Source organism: Ascaphus truei, chromosome 3 (genome assembly GCF_040206685.1).
Source record: "Ascaphus truei isolate aAscTru1 chromosome 3, aAscTru1.hap1, whole genome shotgun sequence".
In the NCBI taxonomy this organism is placed as follows: domain Eukaryota; kingdom Metazoa; phylum Chordata; class Amphibia; order Anura; family Ascaphidae; genus Ascaphus; species Ascaphus truei.
In genome coordinates this window covers 119,983,262-120,007,651 of record NC_134485.1, presented here as the reverse complement: position 1 = coordinate 120,007,651, position 24,390 = coordinate 119,983,262, and the positions used below count along the sequence as shown (strand labels likewise).

The following is a 24,390-nucleotide window of genomic DNA, read 5'->3' as shown; positions in this document are numbered from 1 at the left end:
GGGTGCGTTAATGGTGGATGGGCACACAGAGTGATCGAGTAGATGGGCATCAAGAAAGTGATTTGTTAATGAGTGGATGGGTGCTGCAGTGATAGAGAATGTGCCCAAGAATGAGCAAGGGAATGAGTGCATACTGTAGGTTCGCACACATTCCCAACTAGCTCAAATTCCCACACCCACCACATCATGAATCTTTATTTGTCAAAGAGAGTGCTACTGGGCGTGGCAAATGTATACAACAAAAGACAGGGGTGCCCAATGCTATAAGAAGTATAACGTTTAAATACTTCAATAATATTTACTTGGTTATTTAGTTAAACCCTTTGGCCAAAGCGTCATAAGCCTGCATACCACGTCAAGGTATAACCAAAATGAATGCAGGTCCTACACTACACTGTGAACCCTTCCCTTTACCTCTGTATGAGGGGAAGCAACCATATTGTAGGTTCCACAGATCAAGTTACTAAATTAATGCATGGATGGGTACCGCATATTAAATTAATAAATTAACAAATGCCCCAGTTATCAAATAAATTATAAGGTAGACGTGTGCCCCAAAAAGTCAGTTAATACGTGGAATCTGGTCATATGTGAATATGTTTGGAAATAATAATAATAATATAGAATTTAGTGAGTCCCTGTCCCGTACAGCCTACGAAAGAATGTTGGTGCCTGAGGCATAATGATGTTTATGCAGCAAGTCTGCTTTTTTTAGCGTTATACGTTTGAAGCAGGGGTTCTTTGGAGCTCAATCTTCATTTCATATTCCTGGGATCCCGTTTCCTGAGATACTTACCTCCATAGGGGGTGTGGTTGCAGCTCCGGCTGGTCTATGTGTGGCATATTAAATCTCCTGCGCCACGCGGGCCAATAGGAAGCCGTCACGTCATCCTTTGCAGCTTCCTATTGGCCCGCATGACAGGGATCCTTTACCCTGCTGAGCTGCAACCGGCACCCCCTATGGGAGGTATGCATCTCAGGAAGCAGGGGGTCCCCACGGTTCACCCCCAGAGACTCCCTGCTTCCCACCTATTAAAAAGTTACTAGCCAAGGGTCCAAAGGAGAGCCAATACTGGGACTCAAACCACATTCATCCACTTCAAAGACAGCGACATTACCACTGAGCTACTCCTTCAATAATTTAAAATGTGTCAGAGTGCGAAAGTTAAATAGAAAGCAACTGATAGAAAAGCAAAATGGGATAAATCTTTTAATAAATCTGTGACTTTTGTGGATAAAGACGATGCAACCTTTGTTCTTCCAAAACACTAGAACATAAGATCAAATACAAAAAGGAAAGTCGAAGAACGGAATGAACGAGCCTCCTCGTGGATTCGAGTATTGTACTATTGTAAACGGTTTACAGTTTGTCTAGGAATGACCTTGATCTGTTGTAACAGAACCATGAATTACCAATAAAGTTATACACAACGAAAAGCAAGAATAAAAACATCTTTGGAAAACGCTTCTAAAACAATATGCTTTTTACTTTTTGAAGGTCATTTTGAAACATTTTATTTAATGGTGTGAACTGTCAGATGTTCTACTAAAACAAAAGAGCGAAAACGCTTTTACCATGTCTAGATCTTTTGAGTTTCAAAATAATTGCTCTTGTATTTAAATGAAGATTGGCATGTACAGTCTCATCACTCCAAACACTGAAATAAGATTGGTAACGTAAATAATCTTACAGGGCTACCAATTCTCCAGTGCACCGATTGCAGCAATTGAAAGTTATATTTTCATATCTGGTGTATGGGTGAAAGCGTCCAATATTTTTCTTTGCAGCTAGAAAGGACGAGGATGAGGACTCTAAAAACTGAAGATCAGATGATCCTTCGGTATAAGTTATTGGATCCAGTGCTCTCAACACCTAAAATAAACAAACACATTATTATTATTTATTGTTGTTAATATCAACAACAACATTTCATATAGCGCTTTTCTCCCAATGGAACGCAAGGTGCTTCACAATTTCAATTTAGAGTGCGGAACGACAGGATTTTTAGAGACAGTTCCTGGCCAGATGAGCTTACAATTTATGATTTTGGTGCCGGAGGCACAGGGAGATAAAGTCCCGCCCAAGGTCACAAGGAGCCAGGTTCCCTTGCTTCAAACTCAGTGTCATTGTTTTCAGTCAGTGCCTTTACGTACGTACGGCTCCGCTCCTTCAGCCCTTCACTCGTTCAAATTAGAAGTTACCTTTTCCAGATGTTTTCAAACACATTTGTAAGTCATTAAGTTTCAAAATGCATACACATTTGTGTGTGTGTGTGTGTGTGTGTGTGTGTGTGTGTGTGTGTGTGTCACAGGCTGCTGTTCCACCTTTTGTTTCCTGAGAATTAAGTGGACAATTAGACACAATAGAGAAGGGGTGGCCAACTTCAGCCCTTAATGGCCACCAACAGGCCAGGTATTAGCGATATCCCTGCTTCAGTACACGTGGCTCTATCAGTGAATAAATAATTACAGGACTGAAGCAAGGGGTCTCCGGGAGCAATGCTTTAAGTAGGTATTTACGGATAAGATTCCAGTTGTATAGAACAGATACTGTGTTAGTAGTGTACTGAATCTTTAAATGCCATGAATGCAGAAAGCATTGGAAATGTAGTGCAGTGTTTTTCAACCTTTTTTCTCTCGGGGCACCCCAAGCCACAGTGCTCAGTTAGTGAGGCACCCCCACAACAGGACAGGGCCACAGAAAGCACAAGGACAGAGAGACTGTGGCAGGAGAGTCACAGGGGTTAGAGGGGTCAGAGGGGCAGAATGTCACAGAAAACACACACAAAAAAATAGGACAGTCAAAGAAAACACAGACAAGAACAAATACAAACACACACACAGCCCCACCTCTACGCCTATAACATTTCCTCCTCCTCTGCTTGGCCACACTCCACAGGCTCCCGAGACCTCCTCCTGATTGGCTGCTGCTGGGTAATGCAGCCAATCAGGATTGAGGAAACTGCCCTGCTCTCTCCCTACTCTGGGAAATCCCGCTGCACCCTTTTGGTTCTTTTCACGGAACCCCGGTTGGGAAACACTGATGTAGTGCTTAGTAGCAACTGTTTTTATGTACCCCAGAGAATTGATCACAATGGATATTTTGCATGTAATTGCCTACATAGTTTATACATGGGGCAGACGTTTGGCTGAGAGTTTTTGTTTTTATTTTGTATACAGTTTATTGCAACAAAGCAGAATTTCAAGTACTTTGTGTTTCTAAAGAAAGGTACATCGAAGATTTGTCATATGAATTTTTACATTAAAACATCTTAACAAATGTTGACTAGATCAGGGGAGCGCAATCTTTTTTCCCTGCCCCCCCCCCCCCCCCACTGGCTGTCCCCCTCTCCACGAGTCCACCCCATACCTAAGCTCCGGCGTTCTGGGCATTATAACGTCACGACATCACATTGCCATGGTAACATGATGTCACATGATGCCGCGTTGCCATCCAGAAGCAGTCTGAGCCAAGGTAAGAGCAGTTTAGGTTACAGAGGCCTTCGCCGCTTCCCCGGCATTTAATTTAAGTGCCTTCGGGAAGAGCGCGGGGCCTCTGTTAACCTTGTGCCCGCCGCAGACAATTTCGCGCCCCCAGTTTTTCGCACCCCTGGACCTGATCATAACTTTGCAGGTAACTTGTTTGTGTTAAAAGTTCCTGTTGCTAATTGAAACCGGATGTGTGCAAGTTAACGACTGCAGAGTGAGATGAGCCTTAGGCCTCACGTGTAGTGCCCGCAACGGGCGACGTCGCCCAAAAACAAATGCATTGCGGCCGCCGCGTGCGCTTATAGTAAGCGCGACGGCGACAATGCGACGCGAATTTTGGTAGCTGGCAATATTTGATTTTTCAAGGGCTGTCGCCTCATGTGACAGCCCCTGAACCAATGAAATGCCAGTAAGCCTGCAACGCCGCCGCAAAGCAAAATATAACTTTCACTAGCGGCGACGGCCGACGTTAGCCGTCGCGGGCACTATACGCGCGGCCATGGTCGGCGAGACCGTGCGGAGGAGTGAGGGCGAACAAGCTCCGTGACGTCACAGCTACGCCCCCCGACACGCCTCCCCGTCGCACCTATCCAGGCCACAAATCACTGCAGCTAAAAACGCGGGTGACGTCACGTGCACGGCCATGAGCGTGCGTTCACCACAGACCCAGCCTTAGACAGAAAGGTGCGCTCTATTTTACTCTGAAGCAACGGAGCAAACTCCCTCTGAAACCTCCTGGACAATTTTAAACCAAACTCATGGTAATGCGTCAAGATCTAGTAAGAAGCAAATGTTTCCGTGTGATCACTGCTATAATTAGAAGGCTCCAAGCATTACAAATCTATGGAGGGGGACAGTGCAAGGTATCTTGGACACCATGAACAGCACGTTCTCCCTTCCAGCTGGCTCCCGCAGACGGAAGCACACTTACGCTCCCCAAACATTTTGCATATACATACATACTTACATCTATATATATATATATGTGTGAAACAGTGTTGTAAATGAAAACTATTTTTTGTGTGTGGAAAGATATATTGTAGAATACCCTACAACTCTTTTTCCCAGAAAATAAGTACCCGAGTTGTGTTTCTATGCTTTTTGTTCCTTAATTCAACAATAAAAACAGGAAAGAATTGTTTACGGTAAAGGCTGTGAAAATGTAGAATTTATGGCTTCTGGAGATATAGTAGGTAGATATAAGAAAAGATGGGAACCATATAAATAGGATATGAATATCTAACCCAGTTAGAATCTAGCAAAATGTTGGACTTGATAGACATATATACATACTTTTCTTTAACTATTTTACATGGATACACACTAAAAACCTCTATGGTATTATAATAAAAAGGATGGTCAAATACGATTTACCCTTTCTGCCATTTTTTCTGCAGGAGTACTGCAAAATTCTACTGGCTGTGGAGTCTGTTTGGGGCTATCTGAGCCAGTGTTCCCAAGAAGGTGAGATTTCACGGCTGTTGCTAATTTATGATTTGCCACGACCAGCTCTGTAGTACTGTGAGGTTGTGCGCTAGGGTAGTAGGTTTGTTGTCTTCCCCACTGCAGAGAAACAAGAAGCTCTTCTAGCACTCTGTAGAAACAAAAATAAAAAAACGGTCAATTTCAAATAATTTCTATAAAACTATTATACAGCATCACAATATTAGTACTAGATATACGCCAACATTACGCTTAGGTTTGTGAACTTTGCAAAACTGACCCACTGAAGTTTGAAAAATGTAACTTTAAAAAAAAAAAAAAAAATGACAAGAAGTTCACCTAGTTAAATTCTCCACCGCTTGAAATATGGGAGAGACCTAGAAGAATCTACCCTAAGATGTGGGTTTCTGACGAACCTCAAACTTTCATTGGAAAGGACGAATTTCGCTTCAACCTTTGACAGAACCAATTAGGATATATATAGATCTATATATATCTAAATATAGATTTTTTTTAATATATATATATATATATATATATATATATATATATATATATATATATATATATATATATATATATATATATATATATCTATCAAAAAAAACCTATATTTTTTTCTAAAAGTTCAATAGAAACGGCGAAGTGAACTTGGGCAAGTTTACACATCTCTAATTACCACACTGCTATTGTGTGCCCCTATTGGGGAGGGGCAGGCTTAAAATCTGGGAAGGAGGAGCCACTAACCTCCAACAGCTGAAACAGCTGGGGTTCTGTGTTCTGTTAACCTATTCTCAGCTGTTTCAGCTGTTGGAGGTTAGTGGCTCCTCCTTCCCAGGTTTTAAGCCCGCCCCTCCCCACTTCCCTAGTTTGCAAGTCCTTTCAATCTGCTGGATATAGACCCACTGTGGTCTTTCTCCCTCCTAATAGAGGTAAATGAGAATTTTAATCCTAATAGAGGTATATTAGTATTTTATCTGGTAGCGTTAGGCCTTGCGAACAGGTGTCTGCCTTGTCGGGGCTCACAAGCTTACAACGCTTTGGCCAAAGGGTTAAACTAAATTACCCTATTTCAAGAGAATATATAAGTATTTTACTGTGTATTTCTGTCATGTTGGATGTAGCATTGGGCTTCTCTGTCGTCTGTGCTATATAAATAAAGACATACAATACAATTTGTCTTTTTTGTTGCCCATTTTACGGTCCATTACTTAACTTAAATAGAATTGAATTTAAAAAAATTAGTAGTGGGTTCAGCCTCAGATTCCACATACTGTACTGTTCTATGAATGAACAAGTAAAATGATTACATCGTCAAGGATGTATAAGACAGGCACATAATTAGATTGATATAAAATTGTACAACTAGGATAAAGGTTTTTGATTTTATCGCATTCCATCTAGATAATTCCAGGAACAGGGGTATATAAGTTTATTCACTTTGTCACAGATTTATGTAAATATTGCACCTGAAAGGGAGATCCCTAACGTTGTGTGTTTGCAACCTGCAAATAAAACAGTTTATTATGCTATGTCTGTAAAACTTTATTAGAATAGCGCGGCAAGAAGATATCAAGTTCTAAAATTGTACAAGGTACAGGGCTTTAGATTTCAGGATCACCTCTTAAAAATGAACTTTGAAAGAAGTAATCAGAAGGGCCATAAAAGACAATAAGCTGAGATATGGAAGCATCTGTTTCTTTCCTGGGCTTTGTCAGACTACAGTTCAAGTAGCAATTCCGCCCACTTGATTTATTTTCTGCACATATTCTAAAACAGTAGCTCCCCTAAATTATATGCATGCTATTTTAGCTCAAGATGTGGTTGGTAATATGGAAAAAACTAAACTAAAAACCCAGAAGACATGGTTGGGAGTGGTACTTTTGGTGCTAAATATGATACATATTTCTGTTGAGGTCTAATCATGCAAGAACATGTCACTGGAAAATTATGTTTTAATGTTGCATGATTTTACATTACAAGTTTTATTCTCGTCATCCCTAATGTAACCGAAACATGTATTTGGGGGGGTGGGGAGGTCAAGTGACTGTTTAGATGTGTACATTTCAAAGCAGTCAAGGGAAGCATAGCAGGGAGTAGCATAGTATCTTAAAGTAAGAATCTTTAAGTGAATGTGTAGTTAGAATGTAGTTGGACTGGCTGGATCCTTCTGCAAATTCATATACACAAGGATATCACTACAGTAGGTACCAAATGGTGAGCTCATTCGACAACACTATTGTTCTACACCTATTAGCATGCACAACTAACCCCCTCACACTTTTAGTTACTGTAGTCTCTCCCAACACTTATCTGCACACAATTTCCCCTCTTATCCCCCAAATCGCTCTGCAAAACTTTCCCCGCTGCGCCGCCTCCCTGCTCGCGCCTCCACGACGTCATTTGTTGCCACTTTGCTGAAGACAAGGTAAGGGAAGTTGCAGAGGCCTCACGCGATTCACCCGGCATTTAATTTAAATGCCTTGGGGAAGAGCACAGAGCCTCTGTAACCGCCGCGCCCCCTCCGCCCTGGAAAAAATTGTGCCCTACACTTTGCGCAATCTTGCCTTAACAGACCCTAGCACTACCAAATTAAGCATGCTTTCACTGGTTGGCAAAAGGCTCACATCTGTGGTCTGCTCAACGCACACACTAACTGCACTTTCCACAGCATCATACAAAGTTACTTACCTTTGTGATAATGAGAAACTGTACATAATACCGCGCTCCTCCCTATAGAAGTTTGCTGCTGGTAAAAAGATTGGCCTTACATATAAAAAAAAATCAAAAAGAACGATTCCTGCGCTCATACCAATTAGGCTAAAATAAAATAATGATCTCATGAAAAGGGGTTATTTTGTTAAACCCTTTGCCCAAAGCATTCATAAGCCTGCATGCCACGACAAGGCATAACCGTATGCAGGTACCTACACTGAATATATGTAATAATTGTCCCATGGACCGGTGAAAAAAAAAAATGTGTGAAAGCCCTGAAGGGGTTAAATAAAGCACAAGCTTATGCGAGTAGTGCAATTAAAACCTGGCCAAAGCCAGTATCATAGTTACCTTACTATAGAGGTAAAACGGTGGGTGCACAAATTTCCTGGTGTGAATATAATAAAACTTACACATATTTCTTTTCATCAGCCTTATACATTCACCTACTCTTCAATAGAGGGTGATGTCCAGACTGACACTGGGGTGTATTATACCTGCACCAATAGGAAAATTATACAGGGACAATTATTACATATATTCAGTGTAGGTACCTGCATACGGTTATGCCTTGTCGTGGCATGAAGGCTTATGAATGCTTTGGCTATGAGATTATTATTTTATTTTAGCCTAATTGGTAGGAGCGCAGGAATCGTTCTTTTTGTTATTCTTTGTGATAATGAACCGGTTACTTGCCTCATTTCTGTTCTTTACTATGGCTTCATGTAAATGTTAATCTCACTTTCCAATACAAACGCCTCCCTCGTTGCCAACACCCAATATCATCATATACTCTGTCTGGACTACTCAAAAGCCTTGCATTATCTACTGAATGTTGGTGGATAACTCTGAAAACCAGTACACCAACCACAACTCATTCTACTGGCAAACACTGCAATCTTACAGCCTGCAAACAAGTACTCAAATTTATATTTATACGGTTACTCTCTTTAGCAGGGGATATTGAACTGAACCCAGGCCCTCACTTTTCAACTCAGTCCCATACCCCTGAGAATGCCCCTTTCAAATTCCAAAAATGGTTGTCATCCATATAAATATCCGTTGCCCAAACTGGATGAATAGAGGGCATGGTATCTTTTGCATAAACCCAAAGACATCATTCTCACAGATTCCTAAAACTCTCAATGCATCCATCGCCATTCAGGGATACTCCATTTTAAGGAAAGATAGGGGGAGGGTGTTACTTTATATTGAAGACACTTTACAACTTTCGCTGCAACATGGCGCCCCCCCTAAGCACACCCTCTTTGAAATCCTAGTTAGCAAAATTTGCCTCCCCTTCTCCAAGCCCAGTCTTATTGTTGGCATCTACCGCCCTCCCAAAGCCCCACTACAATCCCTGACTGATAGCACCCTGTTTCTTGGCTCAATTTCCTCTCTAAAAACAGGAAGAGTGAACTGTTAGTTGTTGGATTTTAACTTCAATTGGCTTGATCCTAAAAAACAACAAGATCCAGACGCAACCCAAGTCACTAAACCCTAACCCAACTAATTTCCCAACCCACACGCACAAAACTAAAATCTCACAACCATTCCTTGCTAGACTGGATTCTCTCCTCTAATCCCAACAGAATCCAATCCACTGGTATCCTACCTGGCATTTCCAGTGACCATGCAATAGTGTACTGTGTAAGGAAAATCCGACCACCCAAATCACGGAATGGAACATTTGGCTGCAGCCGGTATGCCGCGGCCAAGTGGCCGCAGCTTCACTACTCCTCACCTCTGCAGCCGAAAAAAAGCCATGACCAAAATGTCCTAGATGTCCAAAATCAAGCCCTAAAGTTCTACTCACTAGAACATTTAGAAACTTTAACTCACAACAGTTTCTTTCTGATCTTACCAACTGCCTTTGGTACAGAATCAACTTGAAACCTGACCCAGATTCTGCGCTTATTTACAGTTTTTAAAAAGTATGCGACACCCATGCTCCGCTACGCAGAATAAGAGTACAGGAGGGCCAACCTTCCGTGGGTTACAACCAACCTTATTGCGCTTTACTATTTTAGGTGTGCCTTGTGGAAAAGCTACAAAATAACTGACACTACAAAGGATCTTAGCAACTACAGATGTCTGCGGAATACATGCAGAAGGCAAACAAGACACGCAAATGCCCAAAACTACTCTGACAATCTTCATCAAACTCTGCAAACCTCTGGAAGGTCACCAAAAATATATTCCAGCCATCTAGCCATCAACAACCATCTACTATCAAAAAAGGATGATACTACTCTGACAAATCCCACTGACATTGCAAACGCATTCAATGAATACTTTGTGGGTTGTGCTACTTCCCTATTAGCAAAGCGCAACCTGAACTACAAACATGAAGCTCAATCTGGGAAAACACCTATAGGCCCACCCTCTCCCAACATTGAAAATTGTGGCCAATTTGTTCCAATATCTGAAGAGATTACACAAGCGCTCATCAAATTATAACAAAGTAGCCAATATGGGCCTGACCTACTGCAATCAAAGTTCCCAAGACTCAAGTGTCCCAGCCATTGCCAGACCGCTTGCTTCCATAATCAACTCTATCTCTAAGACCTGGAAAACTGCCAGAGTTGTCCCAATCTTCAAAAGTGGGGACAAAAATACTGTCTCAAACTACAGGCCAATCTCTCTTCTCCCAATACTATCCAAAGTCATGGAAAAATGTGTCCACTCCCAATTAAGCGATTACTATACCAAGACAAGTTTCCTTAGCCAACTCCAATCTGGCAATTACCCTCTTAAAAGTTTGCAATGGGATCCAGTGTGGAATGGAACTGGGGACAACTCACTGGTGCAATATTCCTAGATTTTGCAAAGGCTTTTGATACTGTTGATCATGTTTTGTTTAACAAGCTCCAGTGTTCTGGGATTAGGGAACACGTCCCTGGTTTCACTCTTATTGGCTAGATCCCAACATGTTCCCATCTCTGGCGCTAACATCAAACCCTGAGATATCATCTGTGGTCTCCCACAAGGCTCTGTTCCGGGGCCCCTACTCTTTTCAGTCTTCATTAATGATCTACCTACAGCTTGTAAGGGAGCTTCAATACACATGTATGCGGATGACAATCTTATATGCACACAGCCCTAGCCCCTCTAACCTTAGACACGTACTTAAATCGTATTTTCCGAGACTTGAAAACTGGATTTCCCAAAACAAACAGTTTTTAAACACTGACAAGACTGTAACAATGGTATTTGGGACCAAGGCTCAATTTCTAAAGTTACCAATGACGGAACTACAGATCAGAACCAACCAGCCCCTGTCACTAGTTTTAAATATCTGGGCATATGGTTTGACTCCCATTTAACATTTGTGTTGCACATTGATACCCCGACATCCAAAACCTATGCCAAACTAGGTATACTTTATAGGAACAAAATCCTCCCTAAGGGAGGCGCATGCGCAACGGACAAGGGTACGGAGGCATAAGTGCATAGCTCCGTCCCGCGCTCAATGAAGATAACATTAAAAATACCCCAAAACCCACAGATTCTACACATAACCTCTAGATATCACTGCATAAACATCCCAGGATGGCCCCGAAGAAACCAGCAAGCCAAAAAAAGCAAAAGCTGGCCAATGTCAGGGCATACTTGAGGAGCAGGCGCGAGTGAAAGAGCAGGAGAAATGGCACCGGCTTCAAATCCAGATACCGACACGGAACAAGAGGGGGACGAGGAGGGAATAAGCAGTCAATCCCTTCTCCCAGTACGGCGCTGCGACTTTGAAAGACTTTATAATTACCTAAAATCCCTACTGCAGGCGGAAATTAAGGAGGTCAAAAGAGATGAAGTGAAGCTGGGGACCAGAACAGACGACCTGGAAAATAAAGTTGATCTCACTATCAAAGCAGGGAAAAAAACGGAGAAAAAGACAGGCGACTTACAGAGGCAGATAGATGAACTGAAGGAGCGGCAAGAAGATGCGGAGAACCGCGAAAGGCGGAATAATATCCGGATAAGGGTGGTCCCCGAGGAGGTGGGAGACTGCGAGGAGTTCATTGCGCGCTGGCTGGAATCCCTGCTGTCGGACTGCGGCAAGGAGGCTCTGGCCATGGATCGTTGCCATAGAGCCCTCTGCTCCCGACCAGTTCAACACGAACAGCCGCGGGACATTGTTATCCGGCTGCATTTTTACACCACCAGGGAGGCAGTCTTACGCCAAACAAGGACCCTGCCATTTGTCGAATTTGAAAACAATAAAATGCTCATCTTTCAGGATTTGTCCCCCGTAACACTACTGAGGCGCCGCAGCCTGCTGCCGGTCACTAAAGTCGAGCAGAACGTGCGGTATCAATGGACCTTCCCGTGTGGGTTGCTGGTGGCGCGGAACGGGAGGTCCATCACGATGAAAGATCCTGCAGAGGGGCCGGAGTTCCTAGCCAAGCTGGGCCTGAAGGGGGCCCCTGTAAGGGCAGAGGAAGAGGCAGACACACTGGAGCCCGAATGGAGTGGAGGAGCTGGCTCACCAAAGGCCAAGGGGAGCAAAAGGTGAACGACTACAATAGCCTCGATAATGGCTAATACACTGTTAAAAGTTGATCAGTTAATTCACGAAAAAGTTGCCTGCCTGTGGAGCTGTGGGATCTTCCCGCTTGGGAAAACATGGCCCCTGTAATGCCCCGGTGAAAGGGAGAAAGTGGAAGCCTCCGGACGAATCCCGAAGACCCCCCATAAATTTGCAGGGCTCGGCGACAGCTCCTAAAGAGAAGTGGGAAACTCACCTTTGAATCCGGTCCTGGAGGTCGCGAGAAGATGGCGGAAGAAATGGCGCTCGAGATCCAGCGTGAGGCGCAGAAGCAGGAAGAGGTAAAACGGCGGGAGGAGAGAGCGCCCTCCATCCTCCTCGAGGCAGCGGACAATCCAAAATGGCGGCTGCCGGAAACCGGAAGTCGGCATCACATGGAGCCGAAAAGAGTGACGCCATCTTGGTTGGGGCAGCTGACGTCACAAACGGGTGGAGGCGCTCCGGCGAGCGTCAGCCGAGAATGGAAAGCCCCACTCAGGAGCCAAACCAGATGCCGGACGTAGGGAAAGCAGCGGCAGAAGAAGGGGACATTTAGAAGACCGGGGGGTCATGGGTGGGGTAGGGATAGATAGCGGGCCGCTCCAGAGGAGGGAGGCGGAGTAGTGAGGAAGACAGGACAGGCTTGAGAGGGGAGAGGCTGAGGAAGAGGGGAGGAAGAGAAGCGACAGAGGAGGCGAGGAGGAAGGGGGAGAAGGATAAAAGAAGGGGGCCTACAGGGGGGCACGGGGGTAGAGGAAATAAGCGCACATAGGTATGAGGTGAAAGGGGCAGAAGGTAGGCAAGGTTGAAGCACGCTATAGGGGCATGGAGAGTTCAGGTAGAGGTCTAGGTTAGAGCTCATACAGGCAAGTTAGGGCAACTATAGTTAGGGTTGTATGTTTGAAAGGGTTAAGTGGGGTATCGAGAGAGCGCGGGCACGGGGTGGTGAGGGAGCTTCACGCCCCGGGGACGGCATGTGCTGAAAGCGGGGCCAGGGGAGGTGGGTCCCCCTGGAACCCGTTAAAGTCCTTTGGGGGGTAAATGGGGGTCGTGGTCTGGAGGCCTCGAGAACCGCCACCCCAAAGGCGCTGGACTTGGCTACAGGTCGGGGAGGTCCTGGAGCCGAGGACATATTGTTATTTTTGAGCATGTACTTATGTGATGTTTTTCTGTTTGTGTTCCCTCATGGACCTTCCTTCTGTGTCACACCCCGCCACCCCGCACCCCCTCCCGTGTGCGACCAAGGCAGGAGACGGTGAAATTGGAGAAGTCGGAGCCATGAGCAGCGCACCGCCGCTGCAGAGCAGAACAGCCCGGAAACGCACCGATAGAGAGAAGACTCGAGTTAAGCAAAATTAATAAAGAGATCAGGTGCATTTCCCATAATGTTAAAGGCTTCAATAGCCCCGCAAAACGTAAGTTGGCCCTTAAAGATTACAAACGACACAAAGTTGACATTCTCTTTCTACAAGAGACCCAGTTTTCCAAAGCTAGCTATCCCAAATTTTTAGACAAGGACTTTAGCACAGTACACCTAGCATCAGCAAAAGAAAAAAAGAGAGGGGTGGCCATTGCAATCCACAACAGAATATCGTTTGAGCTAGAAAAGAAGGTAGTGGACGCAGAGGGCAGATTCCTTATTCACGTAGGATCCGTACAGGGCTAGTCCCTTACACTTGCATCAATATATGCACCATGCGAGCCGGCCTTAGAATTTTTTTCCCTTTTCTTCCGGAAACTGCAGAAGGAGGCAAAGGGAACTATGATTGTGGCAGGGGACCTGAACAGGACGTTAAACCCCAAGCTTGACCGTTGCACAGCACCGAATCCCCCCCTCAGACAGGACGTACTAAACATTACCCAAGGACTACGAGACTGCCAGCTAGTCGATATCTGGAGGGAGCAACACCCACAGATCAAAGACTACTCTTTTTACTCCCACCCCCATAACCGCTATAGTTGGATAGATTACTTCCTTGTGTCCAATAGACTGGTTCCAGTGGTCTCCCATTTGGGAATACACGACATTTCGTGGTCAGACCACGCACCTATAGAGCTGCGGTGCACACTAAACTTACTAGACAGGCCGGGTGCGGGCTGGAGACTAAATGAGCTGTTGTTAAAAATTCCAAAAATTGAGAGAGTGGTCGCAGACAAGATCAAGGAATATTTCACAGAGAACGAGGGTAGTGTGTCATCACACGCCACTTTGTGGGAGGCCCATAAGGCTACCCTCAGGGGATCTCTTATGTGGCTAGCCGTAGACGCAAAAGAGAGCAAGAGAGCCAGATCAAAGAGCTGCAGGAGAAATTGGCATCCCTCACAGCAACGCATAAAAGCTCCAAAAATGACTCTGCCCTTAAACAAATTTTAGATACCAAATGACAGTTAAATATACGATTGGCTTCACCAGGCTGAAAAGGAGATGAGCTGGACTAAGCGCAGGTTTTTTGAGAAGGCGAACAAGCCGGACACCCTCTTAGCTAATAAACTCAGAAACAAAATACCAAACTACCACATTCAATCTATTCGCACGCAGGGGGGGGAAACTTACCTCGAATCCCAAGCGGATCTTAGAGGAATTTAAAAACTACTATTAAACGCTCTACAATGGAGGTAAGGTCATACACAATCAGAGAACGAGGGACAATGTCCGAGAATTTTTGAAAGAGGCGAAATTGCCAACACTGGGCAGAGGAGAGAGAGAGGCGTTACAGAAAGACTTCTCTTTAGAAGAGTTAACGGAAGTTGTAAAGTCCCTTAAGCCAGCCAAGGCGCCCGGACCAGGTGGCTTCTCAAACCTCTACTACAAAAAATATGTGAAAATTCTAGCCCCGCATATGCTGAAACTCTTTAATTCGGTATTGCTAGGAGCCTCGTTCCCAGCACAGATGCTTCAGGCGTCTATCTCTCTGATCCATAAACCTGGAAAGGACCCGGTAGACTGTAAGAGCTACCGGCCCATCTCTTTGATCAATACATACATAAAAAAATTCTCTAAGCTTATAGCTAACAGAGCTGAGGGAGAACTGGATTTTACATAACTTAATTGTGGGCCCGACCACCTCTGTTTCTGTACCAAAGTATATATAGCTGAAATACATAAGTCCTAGAACGCTGAAACTACTGATAGAACTGATATATTAACTATATTATTTATTGCGGGTTGCATAAATGTTATGCTTGTCGCTTTATTAACCATCCCACTTATTTTAAATTCTGTATCCCTTCCCATGTCATATTTTACAAAAAATGTGTGGGAAGATTTTTTTTTTTTTTTTTAATTAAAAGCAGCAGTCTGCGCTGCTCAATGTTATTTATTTGGGGAGACAGTGGTTATATTACGGGAATCAGGGGGTCCCTCAGAGCTGATCCCTGGTGCCCAAACATTGGGGATCCGGAGATCAGTTTATGTCCACCAGGCAAGAATAGTTGCCCGGTGGACAAAATATGGCCGTGGCATCAGGCTAGCTTCAGCGGCCTTTAGGAAGCTGAAACAGGACTCACAGTTGCTAATGTCTACTGTTACCCTGCAGCCAAATTTGTCATTTTTGTGTAACACATACTGACCCAAAACATCTCAGATAACAGGAAATAGAAATTCCCAGACGACAAGAGGAACCTCCAACTAAGGCACATAGATATAAAGAAGGGGCTGTTGCTTGAAGTGCATTCTTCAACTAGTATTGTGTAATAGATGTGTCTGTCTATACATAAAATGTACATATCTAAATAGAGATGTACAGGCATACCCCGCATTAACATACGCAATGGGACCGGAGCATGTATGTAAAGCGAAAATGTACTTAAAGTGAAGCAGTACCTTTTTTTCACTTATTAATGCATGTACTGTACTGCAATCGTCATATACGTGCATAACTGATGTAAATAACACATTTGTAACAGGCTCTATAGTCTTCCCGCTTGCACACAGCTTCGGAACAGGTAGGGAGCTGGTATTGCTGTTCAGGATGTGCTGACAGGCGCATGCGTGAGCTGCCATTTGCCTATTGGGCGACATGTACTTACTCGCGAGTGTACTTAAAGTGAGTGTCCTTAAAGCGGGGTATGCCTGTATGTATACACATGCTTTAAAACAGGGATTTCGAATGTGAAAACCTTACTTTTGAGTTGCAGACATTTCGTGGCAAAACTTATCCCTTTCACTTAACAAATCCTGAAGGGCACTTTGGGCGTCTCTATTTTGGCGCTGCAGATTTGTCCTTAAATTGGTTAATTCGTCTGCCATTACTCTGAAACAAAGAGTATAATTAGGTTTATACAGTCGTTTCAAGATAACACAACCTTATGCAGACCAGATACTGCTTAGAGGTTAAACTCACCACCCTCCAACGAATTACCTATACTAACATGATAAATAAGCTACGTCAAATATTATAATATGAAAAGTGAAGAAAACACACTAACAAAACAGCTTGGATTTCTCCTTTAAAAGGACATTATATTTAGCTTAATTTCAAGGTCATTTGGTGTTTATTGTGTCAAGGGGGTGGGGTGGGTTGCACCTCTAAATTTTGTTTGTTAATTATAAATTGTATTTCTTAGGGACCTCTGAATGGAATAAAGTGTTGTCTTTACCCTAATTCCTCCCTGTTCTTATCAAGAGACATATAGGGTTACTTATACCAAAAGGTGCTTAAACTGGGGGGCACGTCCCCCGGGGGGGGGGGGCCCGGCGGTTGCAGAGGACTTGCGCTCTTCCCCAAGGCATTTAAATTAAATGCCGGGGGATCGCGTGAGGCATCCGCAACTCTCAACTTACCGCGATTCAGACGGCTGTGTGACACGTCACCATGGCAACGCGGCGTCATTTGACGCCGCGGGGTCATGCGATGTCAAATGGCGTTATATGACCCCCACAGCGTGATTTGAAGCAGCTCCAAGGCAGGGGGGCGCGGTAGCAAAGGTTTGCGTTCCTTTGACTTATACTGTGTCAGGTTTTAGTAATAGAGGGTGGCAATTGACCACCTTAGATATGTCCCTGCCATTAGCACACTTTGATCCTAGGACGAACTGCCCGTTAGATGGGGTATAGAATAAAACATTATAATTATATATATATTTTGTTCTGGGACTTAGGGCAATTGCTACCTCAAAAGGTGTTTCGAATGGATAATCCATTTTTTACCTAAATCGGACAACTGTAAGCATTTTTGTTTTAATTGAGGCAGGTGCAGTAATGCAAATATCACAATACACGTGTTTGTATAACATTGCAGCACAAATATAATGAACTACTCAAAAGATTGCACGTAAGAGTAACAAGGATTGAGTCCAATAATATGTAAAAGAGGAAGAATGAACAGAAACAAACAATATCCAAAACACAGCAAAATTCATGATGTGTGCTCATTTACCCTCTACTCTTACTTGGAACTTTTTCTTGCTGTTAAAATTTCAAATTAATGTATTTACTGTACCCATTTTTTTTTTTTTTTAACTAAATGGAGTTAAACTGCTATCCTTATAATTAGCCCAAAGAGAATATTTTGTTTCCTGTTCTCATGTCTCAGATAGGCTTCTAGATATTCCTTTGTATGTTCTTAAAGGGTTCAAGTCCCACGTCCCTCCTGTAATTATTTTGAATTGAAAAAAAATAAATGTTTTATGCTAGACTTGGGAGGGTTTATTCTAGATACCCATTGTGTGTGATGTTAGCATGTTCAGGGCCCCTCCCCTCAATTTTAATAACTATTTCACATAGCACTTTTCTCCTAATGGGACTCAAAGCGCTTCACAATTACAGCACAGTATGTGTATATACAGCACAGGATTCTTACAGACAGTCCCTGCCCCGTGGAGCTTACAATCTATGGTTTTGGTGCCTGAGGCACAGGGAGATAAAGTGACTCGCCCAAGATCACAAGGAGTCGACACTGGGAATTGAACCAGTCATTGTTTTCAGAGTCAGTGCCTTTACTCATTGAGCCACTGTATTGGTTCTCAAAAACGGACAGGGTGGGACAAAGGTAAAGAAAACTCTTGGATTGAGAAACTTCTCCATTCAGAAGCCCCTAAAAACAATTCAACTGTCCGACTATGTGGGATTGCATCTTAAATGAGAGCATTGGCATTTACAGAAGGACTTACCTGCTCGCTAAGAACTTACTGCGCCACACATCACACTGTATAGACATCCGCTCTAGCTGTTCTGAGAGTTGGGCTGTATTCCGCCCTAATGCCTCATTCTCTAAAATAAGCTGGTTCTTCTCTCGAGCTGTACGTTCAAAGTGATACTGCAGATCATCACCAACAGATGCCACAAGCAATTTTTTCAGCTCCCTATTAACCTTAAATGGATAAGGAAATGCACAAGAAGTTAAAGGCAGTACTAAACATCCAAAGAGTGTTACTTCAAATAGTGTCGATTATAAAGTGCTTGGACCTTCTCAGCGCATCCTATGGATAGGAGACGGGCGTCCCAGGACAGTGAGGATGAAGGTGATGGTGGTTGTTATAGGGAGGGTGGGGGTGAGGGAGGCTAAGTGCAAGGTCCAGGCAGGTTTGGGGACGGGAGTATGTAGGGGTCACACAGTTGATGTGGGAGATGTAGGGGTTACACAGGCGATTGTCCATACTTTGGACAATTATTTATAAAATATTTTACCAGGAAGTAATACATTGAGAGTTACCTCTCGTTTTCAAGTATGTCCTGGGCACAGAGTTAAGACAAATAATACATGTTTACAAATACAGTTACATAAATGAGCAGGGTATACATTATATACAAGACATTGCGTGCACAGTTAAAGATAATATATATTATGGGCGTATGAAACAGTTTAAACAGACCAGATTAAAATGTGTGACAGCCTTAGATTTGAAAGAACTTAAACTGGTAGTGGATGTAAGAGTCTCCCGGTTGGTTGTTCCAGTTTTGGGGTGCACGGTATGAGAAGGAGGAGCGGCCGGATACTTTGTTGAGCCTTGGGACCATGAATAGTCTTTTGGAGTCTGATCTCAGGTGATAGGTGCTGCATGTGGAAGGGGTGAGGAGCTTGTTCAGGTAGCTGGTCCATAAAGAATTTGAAGGCAAGACAGGAAAGGTGAACTTTGCGCCCTATGCAGAAGTTCAGGTACATTTTTTTATCTTGCGCGTTTATTTCCATTACATAACTTAAAAAACGCATTTTTCCATGGGCAGCTTGAACTGTATGTTGCCAACCGTCCCATGGCTGGCAGATCGCAATAAAAATATCAATATTGCAATACTACGATCATGTTGGTATATTGGCTAACTAATTCACTGTTCTGATTTACTCCAAAGTAATGCTGGTGTGGCTGACTAGTAGAAATCCCAAATACCAATGTGGAGCAACTAATTCAATCTGAATGTTAGCAAAACCACAGGTGCCTAATTTTGATGGTTTTAAATGAAAAAAAAAAAAAAATACTGTGGCACTGAATACAGATACAAACAAACAAAATGTTTCTACAATTTTTAAAACAAGTCAAATTCTTGTAAGTTCCTTTAATAAAACAGCTTGTTCGCTTTAATTCCATGCGGAGTAGCTTACCTCGGTCTGGACTTTGATCTGGTTAGAAAGACCTTCTTTATCTTGCAACAATCTCTTCTCGGAATTCTTCAATTTTTCTACCGTGTTTTTCAATTCAGAAAGTTGTTTCCAGGGATCAGTTACGCCATCGGATGCCTCTACTTTATGGTGTCCATTGGATTCAAAATGTTTGGAAATTTTAGCCGGAACTCTGTGCGTTATTGCGGCTTTTGGTACCAGAATTCGGACTGCTTCAATTTCAACTGCTTTGTCGTTTTGGATTCTTCCAAGCTGGAGAACACCAGGGCTTAATGATGGCGACGCTGCCACGGTTTTCGGTTTCGGGCTTTTAGTTAATTTGGTGTGCGGTGTCTTTACCTCTAAGGAATTCAAAAGTACCTCTGTTTCCATTCCATCTCCAGTTCCACGTATAGGTGCGGAGACTGGCATTGCTACAATTAATTGCAAGAGACAATGATGAAAATCATGTTAACATGTTATTTATCTTATAATCACACAATTTACTGCAGTATTTCTCCTTAGTTATGTATTAACACCCAACAAAAGCTGTATTACAGTATATGCAGTTACACAGGACAGTGTTTTTCAACCAGGGTTCTTAGGAAGCCTTGGGTTCCCCAGCATCTCTAAAGGGTTCCCTGCCATTTTCTGGTCATTTGAAAATTGTATCAAATACAGACGAATTTACAATGCATGTTCTCACAGAGTTGCTATTAGAGATGGTTGGGGGTCCTCAGAATTTCAGGTAGGGTTCCTTAACCAAAAAAAAGATTGGAAACCACTGTAGGAGGTTAAAAAAAAAACCAAGATGCAAGTTCAACCAACGTTAAATTTAGTCAACTGAGATTCGCATCTTATATTTGTGATCCAGTTATGTGTTTGTCGTTGTAGGACATGTTAAAGTGGAAATGTTACATTATGTATATCTGAAAAATAGTAACATAAGGCAAAAAGCAAAGGTTCATATAACCAAAAATAATTATTGGAAATACAAAAACGCATATTGCAATCAGACACAAAAAAAGTAAGATATTTCAAAAAGGGAGAGAGAAAAAAAAAAAGTAGGTTTTACATTTGAATTGTGTGTAACAATCATCATCAATCCAAAGTCCTTTCAAGAGCAGGGGATCTCACAGGCTACTATCACAGTATCAGAGCTTGTAATGTTTTGGGCTTGCCGGCCCTTCTTCAGGCTCTAGAATCTGAGCAGCAGTATACAGTATCTTTAATGTTTCATTCCCTGTGAGAGAACAGATTACTAAATGTAGGGAAAGGGGAAAGATGGGGATAGCACTCTTGCTTCAGATTAGGAGGGCATGTGTGGGGGGGACACAGGTGCAAGTAGGGAAGTAGTGTAAAAGCCATTATTTGACTGAGGGGTCTAATTTTAGATCACCTAGTTTTAAGCTGCACCCGTCGATTATGTTCATGTGAGCAGGAGATTTTCCTTGCAGGGTTCTCTATCTGCATATACTAACAGAGGGCTATTTACATACACTCAGCACAATTAAAGGCATGCCTATGCTTGCTATTATTATTATGTGAAGCTATATTGTTGCACTGCAGCTATTATACTACGGTAGGCAGTCAGTTAGGCCTCGGCCATGTTAACTGCTTGCTTGCTGAAGCGCGCTCCCGCTCAGCACTGAGCCCCTACAGCCGCAATTAGAGCGGCTTTAGTAGGGGCTCGCCTACGCTTCCGCAAGCGTGTGGAAGCGCAGGTCTTAGCAGATTTTAAAATTCCCTCGCGTGCCGGCGCGACAGGCCGGTCACGTGAGCGGTTCGCCCAGTGAGGGCGAACCAGCTCCGTGACGCCACTGGACCGCCCCCAGCCCGCCCCCTCACGGCGCGCAGGGCAAGCAACCGCAAGGCCAGGGAAAGCACCCGCTTTCCCTGCGCCTCAGCACGCAAGCGAAGAGCCTGGACGAGGCCTAACTTTCACATTCTCAGCACTATTACCATTATGTCTAGTGCTAAGTTACAGTGTTGCACTTTAGTTACCATACAAGTACAATGACTTCTATGCCTATGCCAGGTATTACTGATTAAAGCTACTTTGCTGCATCTTTGTTACTACACTTTAGACTAATTATTAGTAGAAGGCTATAACTGGATACGAACTCGATTCGTGCCTCTAGGCTTGTATACACATTTTGTGTGGCTACTAGATAGACATTACCAACAGGACCTTGCTGGACGTTCATTACTCACATTTGAACTTATTATTAGGATATAATACTTACTATATATCTTGGTACTAACTAATGGAGCATGTGATTTACTGTTATAGTATACTAATTTGAACATCCAAGCTTTCTACGAACACAGGTTTCATACACACTTACTATCCCAGTCCACAGTCATTGACTTGCACTATATTAGACGATCTATACTTGGACCAAGCTGAATGTATAGCTTTATATGTGCCACACCTATATGGACGAGCTAGGGATACATGGTAACCATGCGTGGTTAAATTAAATTTTGTATGTATTTTTGTACTTTGTTCACCAATTGGCCATAGATTCTATCCTACCAATTTCATTATTTTGAAATGATTATTCATTAAACTATTTTAATATACACTGAGTGCTTTCAAGAGGGATTTCTTTTTCTCAGAGAACAAATTACATTTTTATTACATGTCTGGGCAGACCATACATATGTACTTAACATGATCATCCTCATTAAACTATTTTTAATACAGCGTGTATTTAGTTGAACTTCAGAAATCATAAATAGTAATGTTATACTTACTTTTCATGGTCTCTCTTAAAGATGCCATTTCTGATGCATCTGTTTAGAGGACTACGGTTACAGATGGATGTTGACAGATTTCACTCTGTAATAATCAATAACTTCTAATTAATTGGTCAAATCACAAGGTTTTTTTTGCCACCTTCCTACTGTATATTAATTTTACTGTCTCTCCGTTCAACCAGTAAAATACACTTTGAATATGATAAATATATGTATAGTAACTGTGTACTCAAACAAAACATTTTTAATTAAGACACAGATTTTAGAAGAATGGGGGGGGGGCTGAAGTGAGGGGTACCCACATCTTAGAAGGGTAGGTTGAGGGGGGGGGTCAAAATGTAGTTGAAGTGATAGGATGGGGGCAAAACCCAAATCTTAGATGAATAGGAGGGAAGGGGAAGAGGGGGGGGAGGGAAGGGGGGGAGGGAAGGGGAAGAGGGGGGGGGAGGGAAGGGGAAGAGGGGGGGGAGGGAAGGGGGGGAGGGAAGGGGAAGAGGGGGGGGGGAGGGAAGGGGAAGAGGGGGGGGGGAGGGAAGGGGAAGAGGGGGGGGGAGGGAGGGAAGGGGAAGAGGGGGGGGGAGGGAAGGGGAAGAGGGGGGGGGAGGGAAGGGGAAGAGGGGGGGGGGAGGGAAGGGGAAGAGGGGAGGGAAGGGAAGGGGAAGAGGGGAGGGAAGGGAAGGGGAAGAGGGGAGGGAAGGGAAGGGGAAGAGGGGAGGGGAAGAGGGGAGGGAAGGGGAAGAGGGGAGGGAAGGGGAAGAGGGGAGGGAAGGGGAAGAGGGGAGGGAAGGGGAAGAGGGGGGGGAGGGGAAGAGGGGGGGGAGGGGAAGAGGGGGGGGAGGGGAAGAGGGGGGGGAGGGGAAGAGGGGGGGGAGGGGGGGAGGGGAAGAGGGGGGGGAGGGGGGGAGGGGAAGAGGGGGGGGAGGGGAAGAGGGGGGGGGAGGGGAAGAGGGGGGGGGAGGGGGGGGAGGGGAAGAGGGGGGGGGAGGGGAAGAGGGGGGGGGAGGGGAAGAGGGGGGGAGGGAAGGGGAAGAGGGGGGGGAGGGAAGGGGAAGAGGGGGGGGAGGGAAGGGGAAGAGGGGGGGGAGGGAAGGGGAAGAGGGGGGGGGGGAGGGAGAAGAAACCCACGTCTCAGAAGAATGAGAGGGGTGGGGAGACCAAAATCTTAAGAGATGGGGGTACCAAAGGTGACAAATACCTTTCTGGGTGGTGGGCGCAGAACAAAAAGATTACTAACCGCTGCCACAGAAGTTTCATTTTGCACCGCTCACTATACACAAGATGCCTATATTACCCATCACCAGCACTTACATCTCAGTGATCGGATCCTCCTCCTTGATAGAAATGAAGACACCCCAAGATAATTACCTCGAAACTACAATCCGTCCACGTCAAGAGCTTGTTTTCCCGGCGCTCCCTCTGGCAGGAAATGCATGATGTCTTGTTGTCAAAAAAACGTCAGATCCGGAAGCAGCGACAGGAAGGGAGAGGTTGCGTGTCACTGTGACGCGCATGCTGCGCTGACTTCCGGTGCATGCGGTTACCAGGGAGACACCGGGCAACTGCTGGCGTCGGTGCAGGTGACAGCACAGAAGAGGGTGCGCAGCGGAGACTCACTGCAGAGCACATCTGACATCACAACATGGTGAGCTGTAACAGGCAGGGGAACATGCTATATAAAGACATCCATGAGTATATTATTATATTCGGATGTTGATATTGTGTTGGTTCTATTGCTATGGAAACCCAGAGGTGCAGGTGGAGCCAGGTGCAGCCATCTATCCATAAGATGGAAATCCTAAAAATGACAATAACAAGGAGAAGGTATTGGCTATTGGTGTCTGATGCATGATTATAAAAGATGGGAGTTTCTAGGGAGCAGTGAAAAGCCCATTTATTTTTAGCACATCAGATGACGCCGCG

The 24,390-nt window shown here is 44.1% G+C and overlaps 2 protein-coding genes across 4 annotated transcripts in view; one reads left to right on the top strand and one right to left on the bottom strand.

The window, feature by feature from the left end:
• Positions 1–1,197: 1,197 nt before the first annotated feature.
• BLZF1 (basic leucine zipper nuclear factor 1) lies at positions 1,198–23,976 on the bottom strand. Of its 2 annotated transcripts, none has more exons than XM_075589422.1 (7): positions 23,836–23,976; positions 22,468–22,552; positions 19,711–20,141; positions 18,284–18,483; positions 16,297–16,425; positions 4,864–5,083; positions 1,198–1,873 (listed from the first exon to the last, which is right to left on the bottom strand). In XM_075589422.1, the coding sequence occupies exons 2-7, from the start codon at positions 22,493–22,495 to the stop codon at positions 1,688–1,690; spliced, it is 1,194 nt and encodes a 397-aa protein (XP_075445537.1). In that variant the 5' UTR covers positions 22,496–22,552; positions 23,836–23,976; the 3' UTR covers positions 1,198–1,687. The 2 variants fall into 2 exon arrangements, with proteins under 2 accessions (XP_075445537.1, XP_075445536.1); XM_075589421.1 differs by having other exon boundaries at positions 23,779–23,937.
• The window catches only part of NME7 (NME/NM23 family member 7), a 225,237-nt gene continuing 224,810 nt past the window's right edge, over positions 23,964–24,390 (top strand). For both annotated transcript variants that reach the window (XM_075589425.1, XM_075589424.1), the window contains exon 1: positions 23,964–24,112. In XM_075589425.1, coding sequence (XP_075445540.1) covers positions 24,110–24,112 — 3 coding nt within the window. In that variant the 5' untranslated portion in view covers positions 23,964–24,109. The remainder of the gene's footprint in view (positions 24,113–24,390) is intronic.

Bases quoted from the DNA above. Each gene is read 5' to 3' on its own strand.
- BLZF1 (XM_075589422.1), bottom strand. From the start codon at position 22,495: ATGGCATCTTTAAGAGAGACCATGAAAA. The intron at 20,142-22,467 runs GTAAGTATAACA...AATTAATTGTAG, and splicing joins TTTAAGAGAGACCATGAAAA to CAATGCCAGTCTCCGCACCT. The intron at 5,084-16,296 runs GTAAGGTTTTCA...TTGTTTCTACAG, and splicing joins GAAATGTCTGCAACTCAAAA to AGTGCTAGAAGAGCTTCTTG.